The sequence below is a fragment of the Pseudophryne corroboree genome, chromosome 10, assembly GCF_028390025.1.
Source record: "Pseudophryne corroboree isolate aPseCor3 chromosome 10, aPseCor3.hap2, whole genome shotgun sequence".
Classification (NCBI taxonomy): Eukaryota; Metazoa; Chordata; class Amphibia; order Anura; family Myobatrachidae; genus Pseudophryne; species Pseudophryne corroboree.
This window is the reverse complement of record NC_086453.1, coordinates 257977947-257994176: the sequence shown is the minus strand read 5'-3', so window position 1 is coordinate 257994176 and position 16230 is coordinate 257977947. Positions and strand designations below refer to the sequence as shown.

The 16230-nt window shown below is 42.5% G+C and overlaps 1 protein-coding gene across 1 annotated transcript in view; it reads left to right on the top strand.

The window, feature by feature from the left end:
- LOC134966457 (indolethylamine N-methyltransferase-like) overlaps positions 1-16230 on the top strand; it is a 74884-nt gene that overhangs the window by 38798 nt on the left and 19856 nt on the right. The window contains exon 2 of the mRNA XM_063943212.1: positions 2424-2639. Coding sequence (XP_063799282.1) covers positions 2489-2639 — 151 coding nt within the window. The 5' untranslated portion in view covers positions 2424-2488. The remainder of the gene's footprint in view (positions 1-2423; positions 2640-16230) is intronic.

Sequence of the window (16230 nt, the reverse complement as noted above, 5' to 3'; positions counted from 1 at the left end):
TAGATAGAAAGACAGAGGAAAAAAAGGACATATAGTGTTAGGGAGAGGAGCAAGAGGAGAGAGAGAGAGAGAGAGGAGCAAGAGGAGAGAGTGTTAGAGAGAGAGACAGAGAGTGTTAGGGAGAGAAAGAGAGTAGGACAGGGAGAGAGAAGGAGTGGAGCAAGCAGGAGAGACACCACTTTACCTGATTAAACAGCAGCACAGCCACAGGTCACTCATGGAGATGTGCACTCCTCTGCATTAGGCCACGCCCCTATACACCCGCAAATTGCAGCACTGCTCTGCTGGGAGTTGGGGGTGGAGGAGTTTTGCCTGGTCCCTGCCTGCGCTCCATGGAGGTTGTGATGTGCAGTCTTTTAACTGACCACACATTGCTCCTCCTCTCTCATGTTTGGGGAGGGGTGAGCTGCTCTCTTGCCCCACCCATTCAGACACCTCTGTATAACAGGACAGGTAAAGCACTTTAGAAATGAGTCTCAGGGTAGATTTCCTAAAGCTTCTAAAACACACAAGTGGAGATGTTGCCCATAACAATCAATAAGATTCTATCATTTTGCAGAATGCAATAAAGAAATGAGACTAAAGGGCACTACACACTTAGCAATAACACTAAAAGATATGAACGATCTTGTTCATTAATGTACGAGATATCGTTCATATCTTTCAGTGTTGCAAAGTTCAAATTATTTCTAAATAAACATTTTAAATGCCAGCGTTAATATATGCTGCGCACGCAAGACACATCTTATTACCATATACGATAAAAGTGCACTGTACGTCGCAAACACTACATCCCAAAAGTCACCCAAATGGACAATTCCCACTGCATGGTAACAAAAATTTCCGCACGCTGTTTTTTCAGCGCAAACAAAGCTTTGCTACTTAAGGCCTGTGTTAGCAGTATGCGAATAGGCCTCAGCATGCTAACACAGCTATATCCATACTATGCAACAACTTTTAAACGCTCTTTAAATTTACTTAACAGATAAACAATCCAATCTGAATCAAACACAATATGATATATTGAACCTCATTTAGCAACAATAAAAATACAATGTAGCATTTCTAATATTGTGCGTATTTGTCACACTCACGCAACAAATATAATGTCACTTGATTCATATCAGCGCCTTACTGAAAACACAAAAAATGGCATGTGGTTTAGCAGCATCTAGATGCGTCCATCCTTAGCTGGTAGACCACAGCAGCGTCTGTACTGCGCATCATTAAGTGCGTGATATCCCGGACGAGCCCCCAACTGTAAAGTTCAAATTATTTCTAAATAAACATTTTAAATGCCAGTGTTAATATATGCTGCGGATACAAGGCGTATCTAATTACCATATACAATAAAAGTGCACTGTACGTCGCAAACACTACATCCCTTAAGAGAAAGCAAGCAGTCGCACACATTGTAATCTGAGGTCCAACGCTCAGAGATGTATATATTTGATATTTAAAGGGTATGCATGCAATATAACATAAGTACAGTACATATATGGTTACAAAGTTACAATTACACAAGAAGCAGTTGTAGTTACATAAGGATTAGATACAGCCAGCATACTTCACATTATTTTCTCAATGCACAGTCCTCTCCATCTTTAAATCTGCACCAACAGCAACAAACAGAACTTCCTGGGTGAGGGGAAATACCTATATACTGTGTATTGGGGATGGTACATGTCTGGGACTGAGTCTTCTGTTATTGGTCCAGGGGAGGGAGATCTCTCATTCATGATGTATTATTGGTCAGTTCATACGCAAGCAATGTCTAGTTTGATGATGTAATTATAGGGGTTAGCCACTGGTTTCTTTCTGCACACATGCTGTCTTTCAGGAAACCCTTTGTTCACTTTAGAATTGTGGTTTCATATTCATACATTTAATCATAACTAATTGTTGCAATGTGCTACAATCTACCCATTGCTATCAAATTAACACACACATTCTCCTGATCATTTTGACACTAAACATGATATGTTTATCTTGTTCCATTCCAATAATACATATATATCTGATGTTACACTCTATTATATAAATACATTATAATGTCTAGTGCTTGACATGTTTTTGTCTATGTGTAATTTATGTGTTGTTGGCCCCGCACTCGTTCATCGTTGTTGCCGGCTCATTTAACCATGCAAGCCAACATGGACAATCTCATCCATCTTAGCATGCAGGGCTATGGAGCCGGGTGATGGGGGGAGTGTAGAAACCTCACTCCTCCCGTCACCTCCCCCCGCTGCCGGTGCATCCGTTGGCTGTGTCGGCTGTCAGGCACCTTGGTGGCATATCCACCAGTGTGTAGGGCCTATTAATATATGTTACCTTTTGCAAGTACTGTATGTGAGAAATTAATCAAATCTAAAAATGTAATGGTAATCAATGTTTTTTTTTCTTCTTCATTAAATCATTTAAAGATTTATATCCTACGGCATCTAACTGCAGTCAGACATAATTTGAGTCACCCTGAGAAAAGAACATCATGAAGACACCATTCACCACCCAGCAGACCTACATTGATGAGTTTAACCCATTAGATTACTACAATACATACTATGCTCCAGGAGAAGGAAAGTTTACTGGAGAATGGACGGACTTTGTGTTACGGAATCTTCATGAAACCTTTTCTCCAGGTAAATATAAAACACTAAACAGAAACATAAATTAATTTCTTTTAGAGCTGTACAAGCAGTGTTACCGCTACACTAATTCATGCGGGACTAGTGACTATGTTTAAGCGTTACTAATACCCCTTTCACATCGCCAAAATTAGCTGGGTTATTCCCAGGTTTTTGCTGTGTCGATCTGGGTCGAGGTGCGGTGTGAAAGCACCAAAGTCAATAACCCGGGTTATTGTGCATGTAAAAGCTACAGACTCGGGATATTCAATCAGGGTGTGAGAAAATAGTGCTGATTTGCTGTTTCCATGTCAGCTGACTGAGGCCTACACACAAAGCCCTCTCCTTTTCTTTACTATACAGTAACCTCATCATTGTGATCCAAGAAAGTCCTTTTAAAATGACCACACTGTTTTAACATGGGCGACCCAGTTGAGTAAAAAAGGCACCAAGCCTGCAAAAACCCGGGAATAACCCTGGTCAATATTGCAATGTGAAAGGACCTGACCCGGGGTTCAAAACCCGAGTCCATCGAGGGTTTGCGATGTGAAAGGGGTATTAAAGATATGATTTACCATCACACACACACACACTTGCAAAATGATTCAACCCCTTATGAATTCAACAAATAAATTTGTATTACAAATTAGACTTAAGGGCCCCATACACTACCGCGACATGTCCATCTGACATGTTGCGGGCGATCACCCCCGACAGCCTCCCAGGGGGCAGGATCGCCCAAGATACATTGTATGCTGTCCTTTTGCATACGATGCATCTTGGGCGATCATGGCTGATCCCAGCCATGCCTGCCGGTTCGGACCAGATTGAAAGTGCAGTACATTCAATCTGGAAGATCCGATTTGATGCTTATGGAAACACGCATCAGATCGGATCAGAAATGCCTCCAAAATGCCCGATTTCATCCGATATATCAGCCGAATGCCCAAAATAGGATGAAATCGGGCATTATCGTCCTCGTGTATGGGGCCCTTTAGGCTGGGGCCACACTAGAGCGATATTGCATGATACAGTATGTAATTTTGAGACAAATGTCCAATTGCATGCTCACGAGCGTCATATATAACATCTTCTGATTGGCCGTGCTGCGGGTCAATCAGAAGATATTGGGGGTAATTCAGAGATGATTGCAGCAGCAAATTTGTTAGCAGTCCGACAAAACCATGGGGGTGATTCAGAGTTGATCGTAGCTGTGCTAAATTTAGCACAGCTACGATCAGGCATACTGACATGCCGGGGGACGCCCACCAAGGGCTAGTCCGCCCCGCATGTGAGTCCCTGCCCCGTCGCAGAAGTACAAGCGGCGATGCTTTTGTACTTCAGGAGTAGCTCACAGCCAGCGCAGCTCCTGCGCGCTGGCAGGGAGATACTCGTTGCAGCCCGGGTGTGATATCACGGAGCCGCCACGGTCCACCCCCAATGATCCTGACATGCCTGCATTGCCCGGACCGTGCCCACGAAATGGCAGCTAAACGCCGCCAACCCGCCCCCTCCCGCCCAGCGCAAAAACGCACAACAGCCCATGTGCACTGCAGGTGTGACAGATATAACATTTGCAGAGAGAGTTAGATTTGGGAGGGTTATTTTGTTTCTGTGCAGGGTAAATACTGGCTGCTTTGTTTTTACACTGCTATTTAGATTTCAATTTGAACACACCCCACCCAAATCTAACTTGGGTGATGGGGAGTTTGACTGGGGCGGTACACCTGTCAAACCGTAATGCAGGTGTACTAAGGCAAGCTCATGGAGGACAGAAACCTCCCGCGGAGCAGTAGGGCAATCTGATCCACTGAAATGATCTTAAAGATGGTTGTTTTAGTGTGTATAGGAACAATGATAAATCGTATATGATGAAACGACACAAAATTCATTCCATCACTTAAACGTATGCATATTGTGTATGCTCAGTATGGTTTGTTCTTAGATAAAGGGGAACTGGAACGACCATTACGTTGTTTCGGCATTGTTCTGTTGTGTACCCAGCTTTACCCAGATTGTTCCATACAGTGTTTTAAAAAGCAACCCAGTAGACTTTTACAGTACATTTTCACTCAGAATTCACTATTTGTCTAATATACACCATAAACCAAAATATATAGTTTGCTTAATCCCTGTACTTTCCTCTTTAAAAAATGTGAAACCTTTGTAATTATTATCTATTGATCACCAGGCATTGATTAAAACAGTGGACAACATTTTTCACAGCCAGATGTCCCCATTTTATTTAAAATTAGAAGGGGTCACTTAATTTACTGCAGGTGCCAGGAAATTTTCTAACTATTGATAGCGGCAGCAGCGCATACGCAGTCAGTCACATGCTCAGGGTAATTTTCACAAAAAAACACACAAAATAAAAGCACATAGAAGTGCGGAAAGTGGATTCACAAGGGTTTAGGATTATTAGGCGCCACTGGGGAGGGTTAGGGTTAAGCTGCTGGGAGGAGAGGGTTAGAGTTAGGATGCAGGGAGGGTGCTAGGTTTAGGCACCCGGGGGGGTAGTGTTAGGCTGTGGGGGATGGAGGGTTCGGTTTAGGCTGTGGGATTGGGGGTTTAGGTTTAGGCACCACCGGGGCAAGTAATGGCTAGGCTGTGTGGGGGAGGGTTAGGGTTAGGCTGTGGGGAAGGAGGGTTAGGGGGGTTGGTAGGGAAAGTAAGTATACTTACCTGACCCCTGTCAGGATCTTCACCATTGGGATGCCACTTGGGCTTTCCCACCCAACCCTATGTTGTATATTACAAAGGAAATGCACAGTTTAACAAACTATGCACTTCAGCCACAAAGACTGCCAATTCTGTGGCTGAAGTGCTTGGTTTGTTTGGGCATCCACAAAATAAACTACAATTGGGCTTAAGGCAGATAACAGTGCTTTTAATCATCTCTGCAGATGGAAGATGTCATTCTCCTCATCTGATTCCTGTCCCTCATCAGTGTTAATATCATCATCATCATCATCATCACCACACAATATTAGCTCAGCCCAACTGGAATCCACCATTAAATTCTCTGTACTTTGATGGAATGTGCATGAAAGGTGTTCATCATGGAATTTGTAGTAAATTTTTATGAATATCATCTTTCCCACATTTTTAGAAAGTAGTCTCCTACACCGATTACTCACAAGGTTCCTGGTCGTGCTAAACACTCTTTCAGAATACACACTGGAGGATGGGCAGCTTAAGTAAAGTAAATATACTTTTTACAAAATCTCCAAAGTGCCATGTTTCCTCCCAGTAGTCAAAGGGACAATCTGACATTCTAACTTGTACATTGTTGTTAAAATAATCCTGCGCAATTCTAATGATGTTTATTGTATCAAAATGAGTCATGGTAGAATTATCAATAATTTTGGACAAGTTTTTTAAGGCCTGACCAGATGTTATAATGGTGTGCTGAGTAGACTTCATCACCAGTGGGTCTCCTGGTAGCAGTAGTTGCCAGAGAAATTGAATCAGGAGATCTCGCCATGTCATGTACCATTTGAGCTGACAACTTTTTCACAAAGAGCTCTTTGCACCACTCAAGATCTGTGTCAGTTGGAAAGAAAGACATTACATATGCAATAAACCTGGGATCAATCAGGGTTGCCAGAATGTACTGATCTGATTGCAAGATGTTGACCACCCTTTGGTCCTGTTAAAGCGAAAAAAAAAATTGAGCTACAAGCCCAACATATATAACGGAATCAATTCATTTCACCTCCTCCTTCAGTTTCACTAGCTACTTTTCCAATAGTTTAATTAAGGGAATCACCTTACTGGAAGTATCTGAACTCATTGGTTGCCACTTCAAATGGTTTCAGTAGCTTGCATAAAATGGAAAGTATTCTCCACTGTGCTGAACTTAGGTACATTATCCATCCTCTTTCAATATCATGGCTTGTGTAGGTTTGGATGACTTGTTGCTGTTACTCCACTCTCGGTAGCATATAAATTGGATTTCCACCTGGTAACCACCTGTTGCTTCAGTTTGTGGCATGGCAAACTGCATTGTTCTTGTAGCCGCTGCAATCTTCTACATGCGAATGCTGAATGGCAAAAATGTAGAGCAATTTTTCAGTCCACAGTCAGCATCTCCACCACCCCCCTGTCATTTAAAAAAAAATAATGTACCACCAAGTTGATTGTGCTTGCAAAACATGGGATGTGTTCCAATTCACCTAGTTGTAATGTTTTCACAATATTATTTGCATAATAGAAAATAACAAATCCTGATGCGAGTCCTAATGGGGTAAGCCATTTTGTTATGACATCCCTGAGTTTTTCTAACAGGTTGACACTGGTATGCCTTTTAGGGAAGCTGATAATACAGAGAGTAGCCTGCCTATGAAGGAGCTGGTGTTTTGTGTTACATACTGCTACTGCTGAAAGCAATGCACCCACTCAGTGGGCTGTAACAGTCAAGAAATATTTAGTTTGACCAGTTACACTTGTCCACATATCTTTATTAAGGAAAACTGCATTTTCCAGGCGAAGAATACATTTTTTAACCTCCCACTACAGGCAAGGATTTGCTGTTCTGGAAAAATTAGCTGTCTAAAGCCAGATGCATTGATGATGAATATTGGATGCAGATCTAATGCTAGCATAGCAATCATGGCTTCAGTGATCCACTGTGCAACTGGATTCTAGCTTTCATAGTAACATAGTAACATAGTATCTAAGGTTGAAAAAAAGACAATTGTCCATCGAGTTCAACCTATTTGTGGTCTCCTATGCAGGATTATTTTGTATAAAATTTTGACTGTAGTTGCTGACTGCCGTTCCGATTAACCCCTCTTTTTTATAATAACCATAGTGCGTGACTATGCCCCGTAACCCTGGATATCCTTATCCATTAGGAATTTATCTAACCCATTCTTAAAGGTGTTGACTGAGTCCGCCATTACAACTCCCTCAGGCAGGGAATTCCAAACACGTATTGTCCTTACCGTAAAAAAGCCTTTACGCCGTATTGTGTGGAATCTCCTCTCCTCTAACCTGAGTGAGTGTCCACGAGTCCTTTGTGTTGATCTAACCAAAAACAAGTCCCGCGCAAGCTCTGTATATTGTCCCCTTATATATTTGTAGATGTTGATCATGTCCCCTCTTAGTCTCCTCTTTTCCAGTGTAAACATGCATAGTCTTGATAGCCTTTCCTCATATTCCAGCATCTCCATGCCCTTAATTAGTTTTGTCGCCCACCTCTGAACCTTTTCTAGCTCCAGGAAATCCTTTTTGCAGTATGGTGCCTAGAATTGTACACAGTATTCAAGGTGTTGCCTCACTAGTGATTTATATAACGGGAGTATTACACTCTCGTCCCTTGCATCGATTCCCGTTTTATGCATGCTAATATCTTATTAGCCTTCTTTGCTGCCATCCTACTTTGGGTACTGCTGCTTAGTTTGCCATCTATGAGAACACCTAAGTCCTTTTCCACTACAGAATCCCCTAATTTTACCCCATATAGTATGTAGGTGTTATTTTTTTCTTGTTACCACAGTGCATTACCATACACTTGTCTGTATTGAAGCGCATTCTCCATTTGACTGCCCAGGCTTCTAATTTAACTAAGTCATTCTGAAGTGACTCAGCATCCTCCTCCATATTTATAGCCTTACACAATTTGGTATCATCTGCAAAAATTGACACCATGCTCTCTAGACCTTCTGTGAGCTCGTTAATGAAAATGTTGAACAATAGCGGTCCTAATACCGAGCCTTGTGGCACACCACTTAGCACTTCAGTCCAATTTGAAAAAGATCCATTAACCACAATGCGCTGCTCCCTATTATCTAACCAATTTTTGACCAAAGTTCATATTGTGCTTGCTAGCCCTATTTTCTTGTAGCTTGTAGATAAGTCGCATGTGTGGTACAGTGTCGAAAGCTTTGGCAAAGTCTAAAAAGATTACATCCACCTCTTTACCCTGATCGAGGTTTGCACTTACTGTTTCATAAAAGCCAAGTAAGTTTCTTTTGACAGGATCTGTCCTTCACAAATCCATGTTTAGTCCTTTTAATGACCTTATTGGTTTCAAGGAACTTCTGAATACTATCCCTTAGAATACCTTCCAATACTTTCCCCACTATAGATGTAAGACTAACTGGTCTATAATTACCTGGTTCAGCTTTACTTCCCTTTTTGAATATAGGCACTACTTCCGCTATACGCCAGTCTTTGGGACCCATACCTGATATTGCTGAATCCTTAAAGATCAAAAATAGCGGTTTTGCAAGTTTAGAGTAAAGCTCCATTAGAACCCTTGGGTGAATTCCCTCGGGACCCGGTGACTTATTAATCTTTATATGTTTTAATTGGTTACAGACTACCTCCTCACTTAAATAAGTACCTATCAGTGGGATAGTCTCATTATTGAGATTGTGTGTTAGTCCCTGAATTGGGTCCTCTCTAGTAAATACCATTGAAAAAAAACTAATTTAGTGTGTCCGTTATGTCATTATAATTTTTGCTTAAGACTCATAACTTGTCTTTTAAAGGGCCTGTACTCTCCTTCTTTAATGTCTTGCTATTAATGTATTTAAAGAATTATTTGGGATTCACTTTGCTTTCCTTTGCTACTTGTTTTTCAATTTCTACTTTAGCTGCTCTTATTTCTTTTTTGCTATTTTTGTTACATTCCTTATAGTGCTGAAATGACTCAGCTTTCCCGTCAGATTTGTATTTTAGTACATCCCATTTCTCCGTAGTATTTTTTCCTAGAAACAAACCTTCCCATTCAATATCCCTGAAAAATACCCTCATCATTTCAAAGTTGGCTTTGCTAAAGTTTAGAGTCCTAGTTGAGCCAGTATAGGACCGTTTATGAAAATTGATATTGAATGTGACCATATTGTGGTCGCTGTTTCCTATAGGTTCCCCTACTATAATACCTGATACCAATTCCCCATTATTTGTTAATACCAGGTCTAAGATTGCATTGTACCTGGTAGGTTCCCCCATTAGTTGAACTAAGTAGTTATCATTTAGTGTGTTTAAAAACATATTACCCCTTGCAGTGTCACATGAATCGTTTTTCCAGTTTATCTTTGGATAGTTAAAATATCCCATCACTACTATGTCTCCTACTCCTGCTGCTCTTTCAATTTGCTTCAGTAACAAGTCCTCATCAGATACATTAACACCAGGCGGCCTGTAGCATACACCCAATACTAACTTTTTTATTCCTTTATCCCCACATGCAATTTCTACCCATAACGTCTCAACAGTGTCTACAGTCCCCTTCTGAATATCTTCCCGTATATCAGGTTTTAAAAAGGCTTTACGTAAAGACACACCCCTCCACCCCTTTTATTTGGTCTGTCTCTCCTAAACAGCGTATAGCCCTCTAGATTGACTGTCCAATCATGAGATTCGTCCGACCAAGTTTCAGTAATGCCTATAATATCATATTGTTTGCTTGCTGCAAGTATTTCTAGTTCACACTTATTACCAGTAAGGCTTCTAGCGTTTACATACATACATACAACTAAGATAAGTATTTCCCCTTGCGTTAAGGACATCTTTCACCTTATGTAGCAACAATGACCCGTAATCGTTATTAGTTAGAGCTTTGGTAAAACCTCTTTTAGTACCCATGTTAGTACCCTTACCAGTTGCTCTTACGCTCCCCCCAACTTTTCCCCCATTTCGATTACTACTGCCATCCCCACTATTCTCACTGCATGACCCGTAGTTTCTAGCTAAACCCTCCCCCAGGATCCTAGTTTAAAATCTCCTCCAACCTTCTAACCATCCTTTTCCCCAGCACCGACGGCTCCCCCTCATTCAGGTGCAATCCATCATGACAAAAGAGATGGCACCTGACTGAGAAGTCCGCCCAGTGTTCCAGGAACACAAACCCCTCTTTCCTGCCTCAAACCCTAAGCCACACATTTACCTCCCTAATCTCCCTCTCCCTCCCTGGACTAGCGTGTGGCACGGGTAATATTTCTGAGAATATTACCTTAGATGTCCTTGCCTTAAGTTTCTTGCCAAAGTCCCTATAGTCTTTCTTAAGGACATCCCACCTTCTGCTAACTTTGTCATTGGTGCCAACATGCACCAAGACCGCCAGGTCTTTCGCAGCCCCTCCCAACAATCTATCTACCCAGTTCACGATGTGCCGTACCCGAGTACCCGGGAGACAACAGACTATACGACGGTCCTGGTAGCAGATTGCTCTATCTGCCTTCCTGATGATAGAATCCCCTACCACCACAATCTGACTAGGTACCTCACTATCTTTTATCTCAACTGTGCCAGAGGGACCGCAATCCCTGGATGCTAGAGGGAGCAGTCCCCTCCAGCACCGTCATTTTCTCACTATCATCCTCCGGATCCTCGTCCAGTTGTGCAAATTTGTTCGGGTTTGATAGTTCAGAGATGTCGAGCCTCCCCCTCTTTTTCTTCCTTCTAACTGTGACCCAGCTGGCTACCTGATCATCCTCTTCTACCAGTGACCCCTTCCGCAATTCCTCCACCATTCTATCTAAACTTCGCTCGAGATTGTGAATCGCCCTCAGTCGCGTAACGGTTTGCTCTAGATCAGTTACCTGGGCTTCCAGGGCAACCGTTTGCACACACCCCGTGCAGATGTAATCACACTGGGCCGGTAGCTCCAGGTGCGCGTACATCTTGCACGACAAGCACTGAGTGAGGTCCCCAATCTCAGCCCCCCCCCATATTGTTTGTAAGGTCTAACTCCCTATTACTCTCAAAAGAAAAAGTAGAAGCAAAACAATTGGGCAAAAACACTCACTTATACAATAATTAAGTTGGGCTTATACTTATCTATCTTTGTGCGGTCCTTGATCCTTCGCTTTAATGCAGCTGTAGTCCCTGGTACCTCCAGTGGCAGCAGCTGTAATGGCAGCAGTCTTCATCCCCTTCTGTCCTCTCCTCTGATGACTGCAGCAGCCGACTTCCTCTCGTCCCCTTGTGCAGCTCAGTAGAGGATTCTGACCCCACAGGCTGGTTGTGGTGAGAACAATATGCAGCAGCTTCCCTGAAGGTTCCTAGTTAACACACAAAACACAGAAACAAAACAAAAAGAGGCACCCTACACAACCCAAAAACTCTGCCCCTCACACACACTCAAAACTCCGCCCCTTGCTCACACACTAGTCCCAACCCCACACACACACACAGTAATCTCAGCCCCTCACTCACACACTAATCTCAGCCACTCTTTCACACACAATTATCAGACCCTCAGTCACACACTACTCTTTGCCCCTCGCTCACTCAAGATTAAAGCCTTTAATACACTTTTTTTTTTTTACTCCTTTTTTTTTACACTGAGAGCGGCACTGGGAGCGGCAGAAGCAGCTGTTACACTTGCCGCGCTCCGCTCCGCTCTGACCCCCCTCTCTGTCTCCGCTCTCACCGGCTCACAAAACCTCTTGCCCGACTTGGAACCCCCTCTCATAGTAGCTCCACTCACATGCTCACACATTCACTCTCACGCACGCCTGACCCCCACCCTGTGTCACCTCCGGTTCCAGTCCACGTCCGTCCTGCCTCCTGCACAGCGTCCCTACATCCTGCACAGCGTCCTCCTGCATCCTGCACAGCGTTCATACATGCTTCCTCTTGCAAATATTGTTTTACAGTCAATTGTGTAAACTACTAGTGGGTCCCCTTCTGGGATGAAGAGATTAACCTCCAGCAGCAGCAGCAGCCCTAGTTTGCAAGGATTCTTCTGAGGAATCCTGGATAGTGTAGGAGTCAGTGAGCCTTTGGTTGCAACACTATCTCTGATCATTAATGAGGAGAAAGATGATGAAGATGTTAGCGGTAAATATTGCATGTGCTGGGATCTTGCTGAGAGCTGGGAGCTAGCCGATGACTGCTTGATATTATTATTTTACCCTACTTTTCAGACTTTACCAAAAACATTGCATGAACTCACTGCAAATGACTTAACAGGGAGGAGGTTCCTAAATGGTTAACGTCCCTACTTCTACTTACTTTGTCTTCACAAAAGGTACAGATGGCTTGACAGTTATCAGGATTTGGGTAAAAATAATTTCACACATAAAAAGTTGGCCTTTTTGGTCTTTTTTGGCCTGGGCATGACAGTGGCCCTCAGTTTATCATGGGCAATAACTGCTGCCACTAGTGGATGACTTGTGACACAAACAACATCCTCATCATACACAAATATACCCCTCATCCTGTTGCACTTCCAAAGTAACATCCTCAATATAGAAGTTACCATCTTTTCTTTTACCACTGTTCATCCCCACATTTGCAGAGGCTGTGGAAATGGTAGAAAGTTTCTGCAGGAGTACAGTGTCAGAAATGTCAGATTCACACATAGCACTCTCCTCAGTTTGTGAACACAATTTGTTCTTCAGCCTTAGTTTTGTTTTAAAGGTGACACATGTAAACTGATGTTGATCCTGCTTTTCTATCAACTGATCCATCTCACCTCACAGCACCACTAGTTTAAGCCTGGTGGTACCCTAATGACATTATATTTTTAACACACAAGTTTTATTTTATATTTATTTTAACTGCGCTTAAGGCCCTGAACACACAACAAACTGCCTCACATCGCCCATAGTATAAGCAGGGTGGCATCCTAATGACATTATATTTTTAAACACACAAGTTTTATTTTACATTTGTTTAACTGTGCCTGAACACACAACAAACTGTTTTACAGCACCGCTAGTATACAGGTGAAACTCAGAAAATTAGAATACCATGCAAAAGTTAATTTATTTCAGTATTTTTACTTAAAAGGTGAAACTAATATATTATACAGACTCATTACATGCAAAGTGAGATATTTCAAGCCTTTATTTGTTATAATTTTGATGATTGTGCCTTACAATTTAAGAAAACCCCAAATCCAAAATCTCAGAAAATTAGAATATTACATAAAATCAATACAAAAAGAATTTTAAATACAGAAATGTCGGCCCTCTGAAAAGTATAATCATGCATATGAACTCAGTACTTGATTTGGGCCCCTTTTGCATGAATTACTGTCTCAATGCGGCGTGGCATGGATTCTATCAGCCTGTGGCAAAACTGAGGTGTTATGGAAGACCAGGATGCTTCAATAGCGGCCTTCAGCTCTTCTGCATTGTTTGGTCTCATGTCTCTCATCTTTCTCTTGGCAATGCCCCATCGATTCTCTATGGGGTTCAAGGCAGGCGAGTTTGCTGGCCAATCCAGCACAGTAATCCCACGGTCACTGAACCAGGTTTTGGTACTTTTGGCAGTGTGGGCAGGTGCCAAGTCCTGCATGAAAATGAAGTCAGCATCTCCATATAGCTTGTCTGCTGAAGGAAGCATGAAGTGCTCTAACATGTCCTGGTAAATGGCTGCGTTGACTCTGAACTTAATAAAGCACAGTGGTCCAACAACAGCAGATTACATGGTTCCCCAAATCAACACAGACTGTGGAAACTTCACACTGGACTTCAAGCATCTTGGATTGTGTGCCTCTCCATTCTTCCTCCATACCAGTGTGAAGTGTCAACCTTTTTAAACTCGTGGCACACTAAACAAGATTTTAAAATTGCCAAGGTACACCATCATTTTTTTAAATCAAATATAATATATATTATAAATATCGACATACAATGGCCCCCATTGTAATTCCACACACCCCTGCAGAGTAATTCCTCACACATGCACAACACTATACCTCCCAACATGACCCTCTCCGGGAAGGACAGAATGCTCTGCTCCTGGACTTCTCTTAATTTATGATTGCCATCACCTGTGGTGAAACACCTTTATTATCAAATAACTAGTTCAACACAGGTGATGGCAATTATATATTAAAGAGGAAAGTCCAGAAACAGTGTATTCTGTCCCCCCGGAGAGGGTCATGTTGGAAGATATGCCACACACCGCCCCCTCCTCCCCTCCCACCCCCCTCAGTAATTCCAAACATTAAAAAACATTTTTTAAATATATATATATATATATATATATATATATTTATATTTATAAATTTATCCTGACATATGTCCCTGTTAGTGGGGAGTTAGCAGTGCTGGAACAAGCATGAAGCATCAGTGGGTGGGAAGACGGGAATGAGATGCACAGTGCGTCACCTATGACTCAACATAGGTCACGGCCAGTTCTCCCAGAAGTTGCAGCACTACCCGATCTGTCAGCAGGGGGTCTCTGTCTATGTGGCTGCGCCGGCGGGTCTCTGTGTGTGTGTCTGCGCCGGCTGGTCTTTTTGTGTGTGGCTGCGCCGGCGGGACTCTATCAGGCGGGCGGCGGAGGCAGGTTTCTCAGGTGGGCGGCAGCAGAGACAGGTCTCGCGGGCGGTGGCGGGTCTTTTAGGTGGGTGGCGGCCGTGGCACACCTGGCAACAGCCTGCGGCACACTAGTGTGCCACGGAACACCAGTTGAAAAATGCTGCTCCATATTCTGGGACCTTGGTTTCCAAATTAGATGCAAAATTTGCTCTCATCAGAAAAGAGGACTTTGGATCACTGAGCAAATTACTGAAATAAATGAACTTTTGCATGATATTCTAATTTTCTGAGTTTCACCTGTAAGCTAGATGGCACTCTAATTACGTTATATTTTTTAACACACGTTTTGTTTTACATTTTTTTTAACTGTACCTGAACACACGACAAACTGCCTCATAGTGCCTCTAGTATAAGCTTTGATGGCACCCTAATGCCATTATATTTTGTAACATACAATTTTTATTTTACATTTTTTTAACTGTGTCTGAAGGCCCTGAACACACACCAAGGGCCGGGTGTAATGGCTTGTGAGACATCTGGTGCTCCGAGACTCCAGACGAACTCGTACGTTTTTTTAAAGCAGCAAACGTTTACAAAGCAAAACCTGGTCCAATATGTCCTTACATCATCTCTAGTATAATCTGAATGGCATCCTAATGACGTTATATTTTTTTAACAATTATTTTAAAAATTGTTAACTGTGTCTGAAGGCCCTGAACACACAACAAACGTTTTCACAGCGCCCCTAGTATAAGCAGGATGACACCCTAATGACATTAAATTTTTCAAAACACAAGTTTTATTTTAAATATTTTTAACTGTGCAGGAAGGACCTGAACACACAATAAACTGCCTCACAGCACCCCTAATATAAGCTGGACAGCACCCTAATAATACTCCAGTCCTTTCAGAACACCAGCACGGGTTATTGCATATGAGCGCGCATACTGTAAATCGTGTTGCTGTGTGGTCTGAAAGGGTCCATTTGGAATGATCCAGGTTGAGTGACCCGGTATTCCAACTCAGGTAGCTCAAGCAATGTTCTTAAATTGTTCAGTAACTAGATCACAGGTATATTAATTGGTCATACTTTCTGACATACCCTCTGCCTGTTCGGACACAGCACAGGTAGCAAACATTCCACAGCTTTAAAAAATCTCAATAGATGGTATATTTGAACTCATCATTAATGGCTGCTGGTATGATATCCTGAGTAAGTGCTCCACATAAACATGGGTTTCAGCTGGAGTAGTGGTGGTGTGGACTAGATGGCGCTATCGCTCAAGCAGTGATGGTAAATGTGAGAGTGCTAAAACAAATACTTAGCTGTACTGTCTCCCGGCGAAGAGTCAGGTATAATCTATGTCCAATTT